This window comes from Coturnix japonica, chromosome 27 (assembly GCF_054131305.1).
Source record: "Coturnix japonica strain WE chromosome 27, WE-NBRP24, whole genome shotgun sequence".
In the NCBI taxonomy this organism is placed as follows: Eukaryota; Metazoa; Chordata; class Aves; order Galliformes; family Phasianidae; genus Coturnix; species Coturnix japonica.
The window spans coordinates 1368391-1382643 of NC_140689.1; the positions used below are offsets into that span (position 1 = coordinate 1368391).

The following is a 14253-nucleotide window of genomic DNA, read 5'->3' on the forward strand; positions in this document are numbered from 1 at the left end:
GCACACCCTGTGAGCTCATAGAAGGCGTCACTTGGCCCTCACAGCTGTCAGCCATTATGACATCAGAACCTGCCATCCTGCTTAGCCACGCTGCAGAGCTGTGCAGCATTGCAGTCCTGTGAGGAGTGCAGAGCAGGCGAGTGGAGAGGTGCTTGTGTCCTGGGAGGAGAGCAAGCTATTCTCTGTGTCTGTGCGAGTGAAGGAGCCAAAATGCCAGCCCAGCTGGGCAGGTGGGTGCAGCAGGGACAGAATGTGGGAAGGGGAAGCCAGAACCGCTGCGTGCTGCTGGGCTTTCTCCAGCCAGGCAGCCCAAACTCCATTTCCGTGGGCACAGCCCTGCTCCTGCTCTGGGGAGAGCCGACTGGGGCAAGGCTGCTGCCCCCCATGGCACAGCAGAGCCCTTCACTCTCACGTGTCCCATGGGTGCTGTGGCACTAAGCAGCTCTTGCTAACGGGCCCTCCCTGGACTCACATCTCTGCTGGGCAGAGGAAGCCATGGCAGCCATCTGCTCCAAGTATCCCAGCAGACCGTGTGTGTCCCCGCGCTGGGTCATGATAACCACCATCTGATCTCTCCCTTAGGCAACGCGTTGGCCAAGAGGGGGGAAGGAGGACTCCCGTCCTGCCTCTAGTGGTCCTTTCTGGTGAGTGTTCCCCGCCCAAAGCCATCCCAGCACAGCCGGGGAGCGGGACTGTCTCACACAGCTGGGTTGGGAGGAGGGAAATGGGCTGCAGTGCTGAGAGCACTCTGGCAAACTAATGGTCTCTCCTGACCGATGTCCCCCACAGCTGGAGCCTTCCTCTGGATATTGGGAGTTTGGAGAGAGAACGCCCTGCAGGTCAGTGCTGCGCTGTGCGGCAGAGGCCAAAGCTCTGCCCTTCTGCCTCCGTGGGGACAGTTTGGCCATGGGCTCATTGCTGCTGAGATGGAGCCGGGCTGGGGGTTGCCTTGGCAGCAGGACAGGTTTTGGTGTGGCAGCATCTTCCCAGTGCCCAGCACGGAGCTGAAGGCAACAGCGCGTGGGAAGAAGGAGCCTTTGGCTCATCCGTGGGACTGGGGAGTCTGGAGGGCATGGGAAAGCAAATGGAGAAGCAGCAGATTCTCTGACACCCCATAGAGCCATATAGAACCCCCACAGACACCTCGTAGAGCCCCATAATGCTCTGTAAGACCCCATAGAGCTGCACAAGAGCTCAAAGAGAACCAAAGAGCCTCATGGTGCCCACAGGCTGCTGTCCTCTGCAAAGTGCTGGGAAGCAGCAGGAAATTCTGCCAGCGGCTCCCTGGGAAGCTGCTTTGGAAGCTCTGGCCATGCTCCTCATGCTTCCTCCCATCAATGCTTTTCTCTTCCAGGTGGTGTCTGCAGGACCTGGGCAAGAGCTCCTGTCTATGGGGTAAGGACACTTCCTTGCCATGCACCTGGCTCTGCAGCATGGCCTCAGCTGGCTGTGTGCTCTATGCGGCAAAGCAAAGGAACCAAAGGGGCTGGGGGATAAGGAAGGGCACAACCCCCCGGGATCCTTCACCTCGTGGCACTGGAACTCTGACCTGCAGGGTAGACATTGCTGAACAAGACTTGCTTTGCCTTTGCCTTCAGGAACCCACTGGTTCAGCTGTCGGCCAGGAAGGAGCTCATTGTCGAGTCACTCTCTGATGTCCTGGAAGAGAACGGGATCCACGGACTCAAGAGAGAGGAAATTCTGCAGCTGACACGGCACGCAATGGAGGCAGCCGTGGAAAAGAGCAACTGGATGCCCAACTGGGCTCTGAAATCCTTGGGTATGTAGACAGCTCTTCACTACCCTCAGCTTTGCGCTCCCCAAAACCTGCCCAGCTCTGCTTTCTGTCACAGATATCTCACAGAGCTTTAGTCTGGCTGAGGTCTGAAGGGACCTTAAGACCATTCCAGCCCAACTCCCTGCCCTGACAGGGCTTTGCATCAAGGTGCTCAGGGCTTCATCCAACCTGGTCTCCAGCGCCTCCATGGCTCCTCTGGGCAGCACATTGCAGGGCCTCACTGTCCACTGGGGGTCCAGAATTTCCTCCTCACTTCCCATCTAAACCCCCCATCTCTGAGGCTTTACAAACCCTTCCCCTCTGCTCCCAGGTCTGGCCGGCTCCTTTCCCCAATCAGCGCTTCAGGCCGGGACTCAGCAGTTCCCATACACAGCAGGAGGGATTCTGCACCCCAGAGCCCCTCCAAGAGCTTTGGGGAATGAGCATTCCCTCCTTCAGCTCATCTCTGGGCCGTCCCAGTGCACGTCTGTCCATCTTTATTTCAGGTGCCACTGTTGATGCGGAGAGGACAACCAAGAGTTACGGTGGGAAAGGCCGGCTTTCTCCCCTCTTTTCCTCCGCGAAGTCCCCAGAGACCCTCTTGCAGGTATGGCAGGAGAAGTGCTGACTGTGGGCTTCCCCCCTTTGCTTTCGCCCCCCTCCCCCCACAGACACCCCACAGAGCCCCATACGGGCTCTCCCTCCATCCCCCAGTCCTTTCTTCCCCCGATCCTTCCCCTTCCATCCTTCCCCCCATCCTCACCTCATTCTGGCTGCACATCCATTTTCTTTGGCCCAGCTGCTCTGCTCAGCCCACACTCTTCCCCACATCACTGACACCGGCGTTGGGAGGGTGCTGGGCTGACAGATGCTGGGGAGGGATGCCCTGCCGGCTCTGTGCAAGCAGAGAAAGGCAATTGACTCCAGAGCTGTTGTGCAAACCTTTGCATATTGTCCTCCCGTCCCTTGAGTTGCGTTCCATGACGGGCAGCCACATAGAAGACAAGATCTGTGCTCCTTGCCCAGCATCCAGCTCTGCCTCCCAACTGATGGACGCATCTCTCTCCTTTCAGCCCGATGTTTCTGCTGGAAGCTGCTGGGCTTTCCAAGGATCTCGGGGCCACGCCATCATCCAGCTGCCCGAGAACATCTGGCCCACGGCTTTCACCGTGTGGCACGTCTCCAAGGCGGTGTCTCCCTCTGGGGGTGTCAGCAGTGCCCCCAGAGACTTTGCCATCTTGGTAAGTCTCCGCCTGCTGCTGCTTCTGGAGGGCCCCGAGGAAAAATCTTTGCCATAGAGCCCAATAAGAGCCCATTGAACTCCTATAGAGCCCCAGAGACAACCAAAAGAGCACCATAACCGCAACATAAGATTTCATAGACCCCCACAGACACCCCAGAGAGCCCTATAGAGCCCCCACAGACACTCCATAGAACCCCATAATGCTCCGTAAGACCCCATAGAGCTGCACAAGAGCTCATAGAGAACTAAAGAACTCATGGTGCCCCATAGGCACCCAACAGGGCCCCATAAGGGCCCTACAGACACCCAGCAGAGCCCCATAACTGCCACAAAGAGCCCTGTAAGACCCCATAGAGCCACACAAGAGCTCATAGAGCACCATAGAGCCACACGGTAGACACCCAGCAGAGCCCCATACGACCATATACTGTTGGGAACTCCCAAATTTCAGTGGTGGGCTGCTGCAGAGCATCCTGCCTGAGGGCACTGAATCCCTCGGTTGGTTCCATGTCTCCAAAAGCCTCTGCTGCTCTTTGTGGTTGAGCAGCTGGGAGCAATTGCTCCACGTGCCCTGACTCTGGTTCGCCCTCCTTTGTGCTCCAATCCTGCCAGAGCACAGGGAGGGTTGGAAGGGCTCCCACCTTTGGCCTCAGTGTGTTCTTTATGGCACGGCCTGCCTAAGTGTGACCGCCATCATCTCTTGTCTTTGAGGGAGTGGATGAGGACGAAGTTGAAACTCTCCTGGGGTTGTTTGTTTATGACATGGACGGAGAGATCGCCCAGACCTTCCACGTTCAGGTATGGCAAGTGCAAGGGGGGAGGCCGGGCTGCCTGCAGGGCATGGGAAGAAAGAGCTTTCCTGCCCACCCTCTGCTCTTCAACATGGCCGACTCCCGTGGGGTCCCTTTTGGAAGCCTTTGGAAGCACTTGTTGTGCCGTGGCTATTCCCATGCCCATAACAAAGCCTCTCCTCTGCTACCACTTCACTTATATACTGAGACATTGAAATAACTACAAACTGCTTCACTTATATACTGAGACATTGAAATAACTACAAACTGCTTCACTTATATACTGAGACCTTGAAAGAAAAGATTCTTCTCTTGTTCTAAAGGCAGAAACAACATTTGATTCCCACACTGATAAGATGGGCGATAACAAGAGGGGGGTCTGCATGCTAAACAACTGTTGAATATGGATCCGAATTCCTGGAAATCATTGACTGTGTGTTAGGTTTACCTATATCTATGAGGCGAACAGTGGGATCTATGGGGCACTATGGGGCACTGGTCCCTCTACGGCCCATAACAAAGCCTCTCCTCTTTGCATTGGCAGGAGAAGCCCCTTCAGTCCTACCGTAGCATCAAACTGGATGTGCGGAGCAACTGGGGGAACGCGGAATACACCTGCGTCTACAGAGTGGAAATCCACGGCAACCCCTAAAAACCACTATAAAACCCCTAAAAACCCCTAAAAGCCCCTAATAAACCCTAAAAACACCTAATAAACCCTAAAAACCCCTAAACTCTGATGTCTACCAGAGGGTTTTAATTAAGGATTTATCATTCAATGAAGAGATGTTGATAACTTTCTGCCCACCTCGAGGATGGTTGGGGGGAGGGAGGAGCTGCGGGGCTGAGTTGGGTGGGTGTTCGGGGGGGCACCGGGGAGGGGGCCGGGGCGAAGGGGGTGGAGGCTGCGGGCCACTCTGCGTTGGCCCCGTGCTGCCTCTGTGGTGTTCAGGGCCTCTGCTCAGTGTGGGGAGCTGTGCTGCGCTCCTCCCCTCCCTCCCCCCAATCCAGGGTACCTCACTGCCCCCCTTTCCACCCTCCCAACAGTTTGCCTACAACACCCCCCCCCGGCCCTCCTCATCCCTCTCTCTGACCCCCAGGGTCACACTCTCCCCCCTGGTCCCCCTCCCATCTGACTTTTAGAGCCCCCCTCCCCTCCAGTTCCCCCATTGTGATCACTACAGCCCTCTTTGACTCCCCCCCTACCTCAGTGCCCTATCCCCATTCTGACCACCAGGGTCCCTTCCCCAACACCTCCCCATCACACCCTTCTTATTCCCCCATTTTGATCCTCTCCCTCCACCAACATACCCCCCCCCAGTCCCCCATTCTGACCCCTAGAGTCCCCTATCCACCTCCCCACCCTCCAAGAAACACCCCATTCTGTCCACCAGGGTCCTCTGTCCCCCCCAGTGACTCCCCCTATTCTTACCCTAAGGGTCCCTTCCCTCCCACCCCATCCCAGCCCTCCTAGTCCCCATTCCGATCCTTTTCCCCCTTCTAATATCCCTTTCAGTCCCCCATTCTGTCCCATAGAGTCCCCTGTTGTCTCCCCTGAATCACTCCAGTGAGTTCCCCTATTCCTACCCAAAGGTCCCTTCTCTCCCACCCCATCCCATCCCTCCTATTCCCCCATTCTGATCCTCTTCCACTCTCCGTGACCCCCCTCAATCCCCCATCCACAATCACCATGGTTGGAGAAGCCCTCTGAGCTCCCCCACTCCAACCATCCACCCATCACCAATGGCTCTCACTCAACCACGGCCCTCAGTGCGGCATCTCCATCTCCACCACCCCCTGTGCAGCCCATTGCAGCACCCAACCACTCCTTTGGAGCAGCACTATGGACTCATGTCCAGCCTGAATCTCCCCTGCCACAACTCGAGGCCGTTCCCTCCAATCCTATCACTGTTACCAACCCCCAGCTCATCACAACCTCCCTCAGGAGCCTTGAGGTCTCCCCTGTGCTCCTCTTCTCCACACTGACCCTTCCTGGCTCCCTCAGCCGCTCCCCATCAGGCCCATCAGGTTCTCCAGACCCCTCATGGCTCCATTCCCTTCTCTACACACGCTCCTCCATGTCCTACTGCAGCCCAGAGATGAACACAGCACTGAGTGCTGAGCACAGAGGGACCGCAGCGACAGCCCAGCTGGGTCAGCAGCCCATAGGAGGTCCCATTGGTCAATCAGGATCTGCCCTTCACCATCCCATCCTGGCTGGGTCTGATCCTGCAGTCCTTTGGGACCTCTCCAGTTGGCCGTAAATGATGATAGAGGATGGAATGCATCTCAGCTGTCACCTCCATCCGCTCCCCCTGCACTCTGGGTTGGATCCCATATGGCCCCATGGACTTTTGGCAGTCCAGGTGGAGCAGCTGGTCTCTGTTTCCTCTCAGATCTTGAGGTTTGGGGTGGTTAATTCTGCTCCCCATCCACCCCTTCCAGCTCCAAGAGTGGAGTGCCCCGAGGAGAACTGCTCCCACTTCTATAGGTGGACATAAAGATGATGGCCTTGAGACCCTCAGCCCTTTCCTTACCTGCAGTGCTCATATCCTCACTGCATCCAGTGGAGGTTCTCCTTGTGCAAAGGCAGTTCTCCTCATCCAATAGAGGTTCTTGTCATCCAGAGGAGGTTCTCCTCATCCAATGGAGGTTCTCCTCATCCAAAAAAGGTTCTTCTCATACAATGGAGGTTCTCCTCATCCAGTGGAGGTTCTCCACCACATCCAATACAGAATGGAGCTACTTCTCATCCCACTGAGGTTCTCCTCGGTCCTCCTCTCACTCTTAATATCTCTATGGTAGACTTTCTTCTTCCCTTTCACCCAATGGCTGAGTTGAGCCCAAGCTGAGCTTCTTCCTAACAAAGTGGACTCTTTTTTGCTCCCAGAGCCTCAGGGAATCTCCCAGTTCATCTCTCCCAATTCATCCCTACACCCCATAACCACCCCCCCCCCACTGCCGATTCTGTGCAGCACAGGTGAGGGGAGGTGAAGCCCCTCATGAGGACCAGGGCTGACAGTCACACATCTGCTCATCCAACCCCTCTTCAATCCCTCCATCCCATCTCAGACCCCACCCTGATGTCCACCATCTCAGCCCTCCCCCCTATCCTCACCCATACACATTCAGCCTCACCGCCCCCACAGAGGGACCACCGCCCCTCCATCCTCCCCTCTCCCTCCTGTACAGCCCTCCATTGCAGCACTGTGGCCACAGCAGCAATCCCACCACGTTCCCACCATGCCGACTGGTGTTTTGCTGTTTTGGAGGGCACTGAGCAGCATGTTTTGCTGCTCAGTGCCCTCCATTTCCTCCTCTTTGCTGTGGATGCAGCTCAGCTCAGCCCCCACCTCACCCCAATCCCATCATGGCTGCCCTGCGCTCATTTTCAGCTCATTTGATCCCTCCCCCGTTCTGATGTAGTTTGAAGCCCCCTGTAGTTTGAACCCTGGGAGCAGAGGTGTGTCGGACGGGGGTTGCCTGCATTGCTGAGCTGGGATCTCTACCCATCCCTCCTCTCAGATCCTTTCCACTGTGCTGATGCAGACAGTCCCCCACCGATGGCTGCCAACCCCCCTAGCACCACCACAGCGCTTTTGCTGCCTTCAGAAAGTCCCTAAAAGAGCTTTTTTTGGTCCCAATTTGCTTCCCCCCCTCACCCAGCGCAGCCCTGAAAGCACTCTGTCATTTGGTGAGGCACAAAGCTACAGCTGTTGGCTCTGAGGTGCTGATAAAGGGCCGCCCCATTTGGCATTGGGGTGCTGATAAAGGGCTGCCCCATTTGGCAGTTCTGCATGGATGGTCCCACTCAGTGTTAAAGGGAGGAATCCTTTTCCACCTGGGTCAGCAAAGGGTTATTTGCTGCCAGGCCCAATGGTCAGTGTTGGAGTGGGTGCAGTGTTTGTGTTGAAAGGGTCCTTGAAGGTCACAGAGCCATAGGATGGTTTGTGTCGGAAGGTTGATAAAAATTGACCCCAAAAAGTGGGGGACCCCACAAGTGTGGGGCCCTAAAAATGGGGGAAATCAAAAAGGGGGGACCTCAGAAATGAGGAACCCCAGATATGGGGGACTCCAAAAACAGTGTGACCCCCCAAAAGGGAGAGACCCCAAAGAGGGGACTCCCAAAAATGGAGGACCCTAAAAGTGTGGGACTCCAAATATGGGGGATCCCAAAATGGGGCAGTCAACCCAAATAGGGGAACCCCTAAAAGTGAAGGACCCAAAAAACGGGGATCCCTAAAAAATAGGGAACCCCAACATGGGGAAGACCAAGGAAAGGGGAGGCCTTAGTCATGGAGGAGACCCAATGGAGCTGGGAACTCCTCTCCAGCCCAGCTGTCATGGATTTATACTTCCTGCTACTGGTATCCCACCTCACAACATCCTGTAGAGCACAGAGAAGAACTACACGTCCCAGAGCACCTCAGTTTCAATTAGATTGTATTCTATTGTGTTCTCTTACATTCCAGTATCACAGTTAGTAAAGCAAGTCTTCCTCCTTAGATCGTTGTCGCTGCTCTGGTTGTTTCCCTGAGCCCAGCTCCCATCTCCCTTCTCCCTTGCTGGGAGCACTTTGGGGCACAAGAATGGGGGGCTGGAGGGGGAGGGGGGGTACCCAAACACTGCTGTCTTTTGGGGGTCTGATGGTCTCAATTTCATTTCGAGCATCCCAAGAAATGCCACTGAGCCCGCTGTTCACACTGAAGATAACTGGGTGAGTTTGGGATCTGCGTGTACCTTCTGCTGGGGTCAATGCAGGCAGAGGGACGCATTCTTTCTTTCCAGGATCCCAATAATCAGCTGTGCTATTTCCAACCCTCCATGGCTACTCCTGGTGGTTTGACGTGTCCATCCTCATCTAGAAAGGAAAACTCAAAGCACAAACAGTTCTTAACAGGTGCCACAGGAGGATTTTCTCCCTCCCACTCCATAATGGACCAACCAGATGCTGCCTGGAGGGTTTCACTTCACTGCAAGTAGGACAGGAATGGAAGCCTGAGCAGCTCCAAGCTGAACTTCAATACTTAATGTGTTTAATGCTCACAATGAATGGGTTGGTTCCAATGGGCCCCATCCCCCCACTGGAGAGCTGTGACAGCTCACAGCACTTGCCCGGAGCACTGCGGGTTGTTTCCCCTCTGCACTGTGGGGTGTCAGGGCTGGGAGCCTGCAGTTCTCTCTTCTAAGCTTACAATGGAAGAGAACTGTGGGGGTAGATGTAACTGTGAGCAAGTCACCAAGGAGCTTATCAGACTCTTTGGTAGACCTTATCACTGTGAAACCCTGCAAGACCAGAGGGTGAGTCAAGAGCAAGCAGTGTCTGTTTGCTTCTAAGGGTGGAAGCTCAGTCCCACAGCCCTTAACCTGCTTGCATATGGCCTGCCAGGACCCAGCCAGCTGTACGGGCAGCCAAGAGAGCTATGGTGCTGTCAGCTCTCCCTCCGCTCCCGAGTGCTTCAGCCATCACAAGGATGTTCCACCCCCTCCCTGCTCCTCCCCTGCAGGCGCCCTGGCTGCTGGACATGGTGGTGTCCCGGGTGGCAGCGGTGGCCTCCCTGACACTCTCTGGCCGAGTCGTTGTCTTTCCTGAGTGAGTATGTTTGTGGATGGAGCCTCTGCTCAGCGCAGCTGCTCAGCTCTCCTTTGCTATTGTTTCCTCCTTGTGACCACGGCGTTCCTGCCATGAAGACTCAGGGCAGCCAGTGTTGTTTCCGTGCTGTCATGTGGGATGGGCAGACAAGTCTGGTGGCAGATAATAAAGCCTCCTGTGTTCCAGCTTGTCCTCAGCCATCAGAGGGGCTGAGGGGAGGCTGAGCTCTGGGGGTGTTATGGTTTTGTAATTTGGTTGGTGTTGGTATTCCACATCAGAACACCAGGCCTAATAATGGGAGTAAAGGGGACAAGTTTTTTTTTCTGTGGACTGCCTTAAACGGGCATGTGGGGAGTGGCACCGGAGGGGAAGTGGGGAAGGGGATGGGGTTGCTGGCCCGGCTCCCTGCGAGGAGACAACGTGGTCAGAGCTTCCTGCCTTCCACAGCTCCATCGGTGAGATTGGGGACTTGGTATTCTCTTTCTTGAAACTCTGTTGTTGTTGTTTAGTGTTATTAGGTTATTAAACTGCCATTCGTTCTCAGATCACCTTTTTTCTCCTTCATTTTTCTGTTAGACCTAATCGCAATCTCCCTTCCCTTCCTCTCTCCCAAAACGCACGTGGCCGGGCCGGGCCGCGCTGCGCTGTGCCGTACCGTGCTGTGAGAGAAAAGGGGGGGGGGGCTTTTGTTCCTGCTGCCCCGGGTTTGTGCCCACTGTCCCGGAGTGAGCTCTAGAGAGTACTCCGTGACAGGGGGGATGCCTCATTTGGTGCTGTAAGTCTGCCTGGATTGCCAGTCATAACTGCACTGTCTGCAAAGGATGCACCATTAACCAAGAACCCGAGTAATGCAGCTGCCTGCAGTCCCATGGAATGATGGCATTACCCCATAGAGACTGCTGGTTTACCTGAGGAAGCCTGACCGTGTGTGTGAATCAGACCCGACAGGTGACCCCACATGGGGGGGGGGTTAAGCAGGGTGGATAGAGACACCAAATCTGGGCATGGGACCTTTACCCAGCTCCACAACCAGCGGGGTGTTTGCTCTTGAAGTCAGCATGTCAGGCTCTCCTGGGGTCTGCTGACAGCTCAGGTCTCAGGTCGTGCTGTTGCTTAGGGAACTATAATGGACCAGATGATCCACAGCATTCCATCCTGGAGCTTTTACCTTCTCTCCAGAGGTGGGCACTTTGAGAATCCACCCCTGGGACCTACTTACACGTCCCAGAGCTGCATTGGTTTCTGTCAGGTAGATCTGATGGGAGAGATGAAGGAATTTAGGTTATGTTGTCTTCCCTTCATGGCCTGGATTTCTCAGCTGGGTGACCTCATTTCCCAGCATAGCCCCTGAAATTGGGGCACAGGCAGCTGTGGGGAATGCTGGACTTTGATGCAGTGTGAAAATCAAACTGTGAGCAGGCAATCCCGGTGGGCAGCAAGAGCTGCTGGGTCACACCTCCATCCTCTCCTTCTGTACAGGTTTCAGTTGGAGTTTGTTCCCAAACCACCTCCCAGGAAACCATCCAAAGCATCCAGAGAAGTGCCTGGTGAGGGCAAGATGGAGAAAGCAGAGGGTTTGGGTTTGCCACCTCTTGGCCGGGACAAGAAAGGTAAAGCAGCAGCCAGCTCCTTTCCATGCCCCCCACACAACCAAGCTGCCATGGGAAAAGCCCCACTCAGTGATCACCCAATGGCTCCAACTCATGCAGAGATTCACGCCTCTCCCAGCCACGTGTTGGCCTGATGAAATGAGGATGCCTCATGAAATCTAAGGTGCAGGATGGGGTGTTCCCACATGCCCCCATCCCTGGGTACAGCAGGAGGGGGGGGATCCTTGTCCTCGTCCTCCCCTTGGGCAATGAGTCCCTAGAAGAGGCTGTCAGCTCACAGACATCACCCAGCTCCTCTTTCCCAAAGCAAAGGTCAGGAAGGCAGGCCCAAATCTGAGCTGCACCCTGAGAGGAGGAGCTGGGCAAGAGGGACAGATATCCCTGGAGGGAGAGATCATCTGCCAGGGAAGCAGAGCGGCCCCCCTGGATGGTTTGGGACAGGCCTGAGCAGCCCTGCACGTCCCAGAGATGGCGGTTTGACAGCGAATCCCCTCTGATGAGATCTCTCTTTCTCAGGGCCAGGAAAAATCCCTAATCTGCCAGCATTACCCGGCCGATGGAGCACTGCCCATAGAGGAGGCAGAGGCTCTCTTCCCACAACAAGGGTGGACCAGAAGAAGAGCTCTGTGCCCAGGTGAGGCTGGGTGCTCGGGGTTGTGTGGGAATACAAGAAAAGCTGTTCAGGGCAGCAGCTGTGGAGCAAGATAAACAGCATGAGAATCAAGGACACCTCTGCAAGGAGAAGAAGAGTCTCACAGCTCTGATTGGATATGTGCCTGCATGGACAGTTGAAAAGTGTTTTGTAGAATGCTTTGTTGACATATAAGGTGTTTGGGAAAGTTGTAAGGGCGGATGGGAAAGTTACAAAATAACAACGTGTGAAGGTATATAAGGGATGTGAGAACTCGTAATAAACGATTTGGATCGTTCACATCTGAGTCCGTGCCTGAGATGCTGCAGGGTTGGGATCCTCATGGGGCTGACCCAGCAAGAGCCCATTCTCCCGCCCCACTGCCTGGGGCTGTCTGGCACCTCTGAGTGCAGAGCATGGAGGGGTGGGATGTGGCTGCTGTGAGATCACAGGGCTGATCCCTTTCTGGCCCTCGAGAGAGCCCAAAGGCAGCCTGTGAACTGTGCTTGGGGAAGGCTGTGCTGCAGCCAAGGCTGCAGGATGTGGCCCCAAAGGTGGCTGCAGGATGTGGCCCCAAAGACGTCATGCACTGTAAAGCATCTCCTCTGCTCTGCTCTGCTCTTTCAGTCAAGTTCCAGCAGTTCCGGCGGTGTCTTCACCCAAAAAGATGGCCGTGCCCAGAAAAACCCAGAGCGAAGGCACGACTAAAAGCACTGCACCACCCACGGGTCCAGCACGGGCAATAAAAGCCCACAGGTGCACAGAGGAACAAGGTGCGATGAGGCCAGCACTGAGCAGCCAAGGTCAGCACAAGCTGACAGCACAAAGTAAAGCAGCAGAGCCAGGCCGCACTCATGGAGTGAAACCTCATAGCTGCAAGGAAGGAAGAGCAGCAGCAAAGCCGGTGCTGAGCAGCCAATGTGATGGGAAAGACAACCAGAGCTCTGGCACAAGGGTTGGGTCGGGCTCAGGCTGCTGAAGCTCAGTGGGTCAGAAAACAAGCAGTGAAGCCAGCACTGAGCAGCCAGCTTCAGAGTAAACTCAGCACCAAAGGGAAGGTGTCAGAAATGCATCCAGCACAGCCTCAGAGCTGGAAAGAAGAAAGAGGGGTGGTGAGACCAACAGCGATGAGCCAGTCTGTGGGCAAATCCACAGCCAAAGCTCCAGTACCAAAGGCAGGTGGAGCACAGGCAGTGGGATCTCAGAGCATCAGAGAAGGACGAGGAGCAGAGAAAAACCTCAGTGATGGCAGAGTGCTGCAGGCAGACATAGCAGAGCTGAGTGGCCCTCATGCAGCCCGGCCTCCATGGATAATACCCAAGATAGTGATTGAATCGCCATCGAGATCTGAGGGCAGCCTGCCTGAGAAGCCCATCTACAACACCTCCCTTTTGATGCCACCACCACTCAGCTTCAAGCGCCACCAACAGTCCCGAGACAGGGCACAAAAGAGGTGAGTGATTCCTACCCGTATCATTGTAGGTTGCCATACCCCTGTAGGAAAGCAGGGGTGGAGGAATGGGGTGGGGGGACCCTCCTGAGACCCCTTGGCACTGAGGGATGGGATGGCTGAATTCCCTTCAGCCTTGGGCTGCTGCATCACTAGAGAGTTCCTCCTCCTCCAATGCCACGCTGTGCTCTATTGGCACACCCAGCACACTGAGGCTGATTCTGCAGCATGTGGAAGGCCCAGCTAAGTGTGAGTCTGCTCTGGGTTGGAGAGGAACCCACTGCTTTCCAGCTCAAAGCTCCTCCAGTTCCCTGATGGGAAGAAAAGGGTTTTGGGGGTGGGGGGGTCACTCAGGGGCAAAACAGTGCAGCTGGACACCGAGGGGGAAGGGAGAGAGAGGGAGTGAAATGGCTGCCCTGCCCTCAGCATCCTGAGCTGAAGTGTCCGATGGGGTCTGTGTGTGGGCAAAGAGCTCCCCAAACCTGCCCTGTTGTTGAAGAGTTCCTCTCCTGTTACAGAAAACAATCAGCCTTGTGAGCGTGGGGATGCAAGGAAAGGCCATCGGAGCGAGATAGCAGGTGGAAGCAAGGCTGAGAACCAAGGGCGTCTCTGGAAGATGAGGAGAGCAAAAGGAACGGCTCCTGGCTCCGGCTGGATGAGCTCCTGCATGCCTGCATGCTTAGGGACTGCTTGTGGAATGAAGGAGGGGGGGAAAGTTGTGAGGGTGGGTGGGAAGGTTAAAAAAAAGGACTTGTGAATGTATGTAAGGAATAGGAAGATCTTAAATAAATGGTTTGCATCGTTCACATCTGAGTCCGGGTCTGGTGTCACACTGAACAACTGGGATGATATGGAGGAAAATCAGAGATCTTGCAAAAGGTTTTGGGGTTTAGATTTGTCTTTCATGGGAATGAGGAGGAAGGAAGAGGAGGAAGGATGAGGAGGAAGGATGAGGAGGAAGGATGAGGAGGAAGGATGAGGAGGAAAGATGAGGAGGAAGGATGAGGAGGAAGGATGAGGAGGAAGGATGAGGAGGAAAGATGAGGAGGAAGGATGAGGAGGAAGGATGAGGAGGAAGGAGGAGGAGGAAGGAGGAGGAGGAAGGATGAGGAGGAAAGATGAGGAGGAAGGATGAGGAGGAAGGATGAGGAGGAAGGA

General features: G+C 55.2%; 2 protein-coding genes and 1 pseudogene across 2 annotated transcripts; all 3 read left to right on the top strand.

Moving 5' to 3' along the window:
- The first annotated feature begins 552 nt into the window (after nucleotides 1–552).
- LOC146756341 (SUN domain-containing protein 2-like) lies at nucleotides 553–2405 on the top strand. The gene is made up of 5 exons (XM_085524373.1): nucleotides 553–644; nucleotides 790–839; nucleotides 1355–1395; nucleotides 1599–1780; nucleotides 2284–2405. The coding sequence occupies exons 3-5, from the start codon at nucleotides 1391–1393 to the stop codon at nucleotides 2403–2405; spliced, it is 309 nt and encodes a 102-aa protein (XP_085380499.1). The 5' UTR covers nucleotides 553–644; nucleotides 790–839; nucleotides 1355–1390.
- Nucleotides 2406–2757: 352 nt separating this feature from the next.
- Nucleotides 2758–4463, top strand: LOC146756342 (SUN domain-containing protein 2-like). The gene is made up of 3 exons (XM_085524374.1): nucleotides 2758–3018; nucleotides 3732–3818; nucleotides 4356–4463. The coding sequence occupies exons 1-3, from the start codon at nucleotides 2758–2760 to the stop codon at nucleotides 4461–4463; spliced, it is 456 nt and encodes a 151-aa protein (XP_085380500.1).
- Nucleotides 4464–12284: 7821 nt separating this feature from the next.
- Nucleotides 12285–13852, top strand: LOC146756343 (uncharacterized; annotated as a pseudogene).
- The last annotated feature ends 401 nt before the right edge of the window (nucleotides 13853–14253 follow it).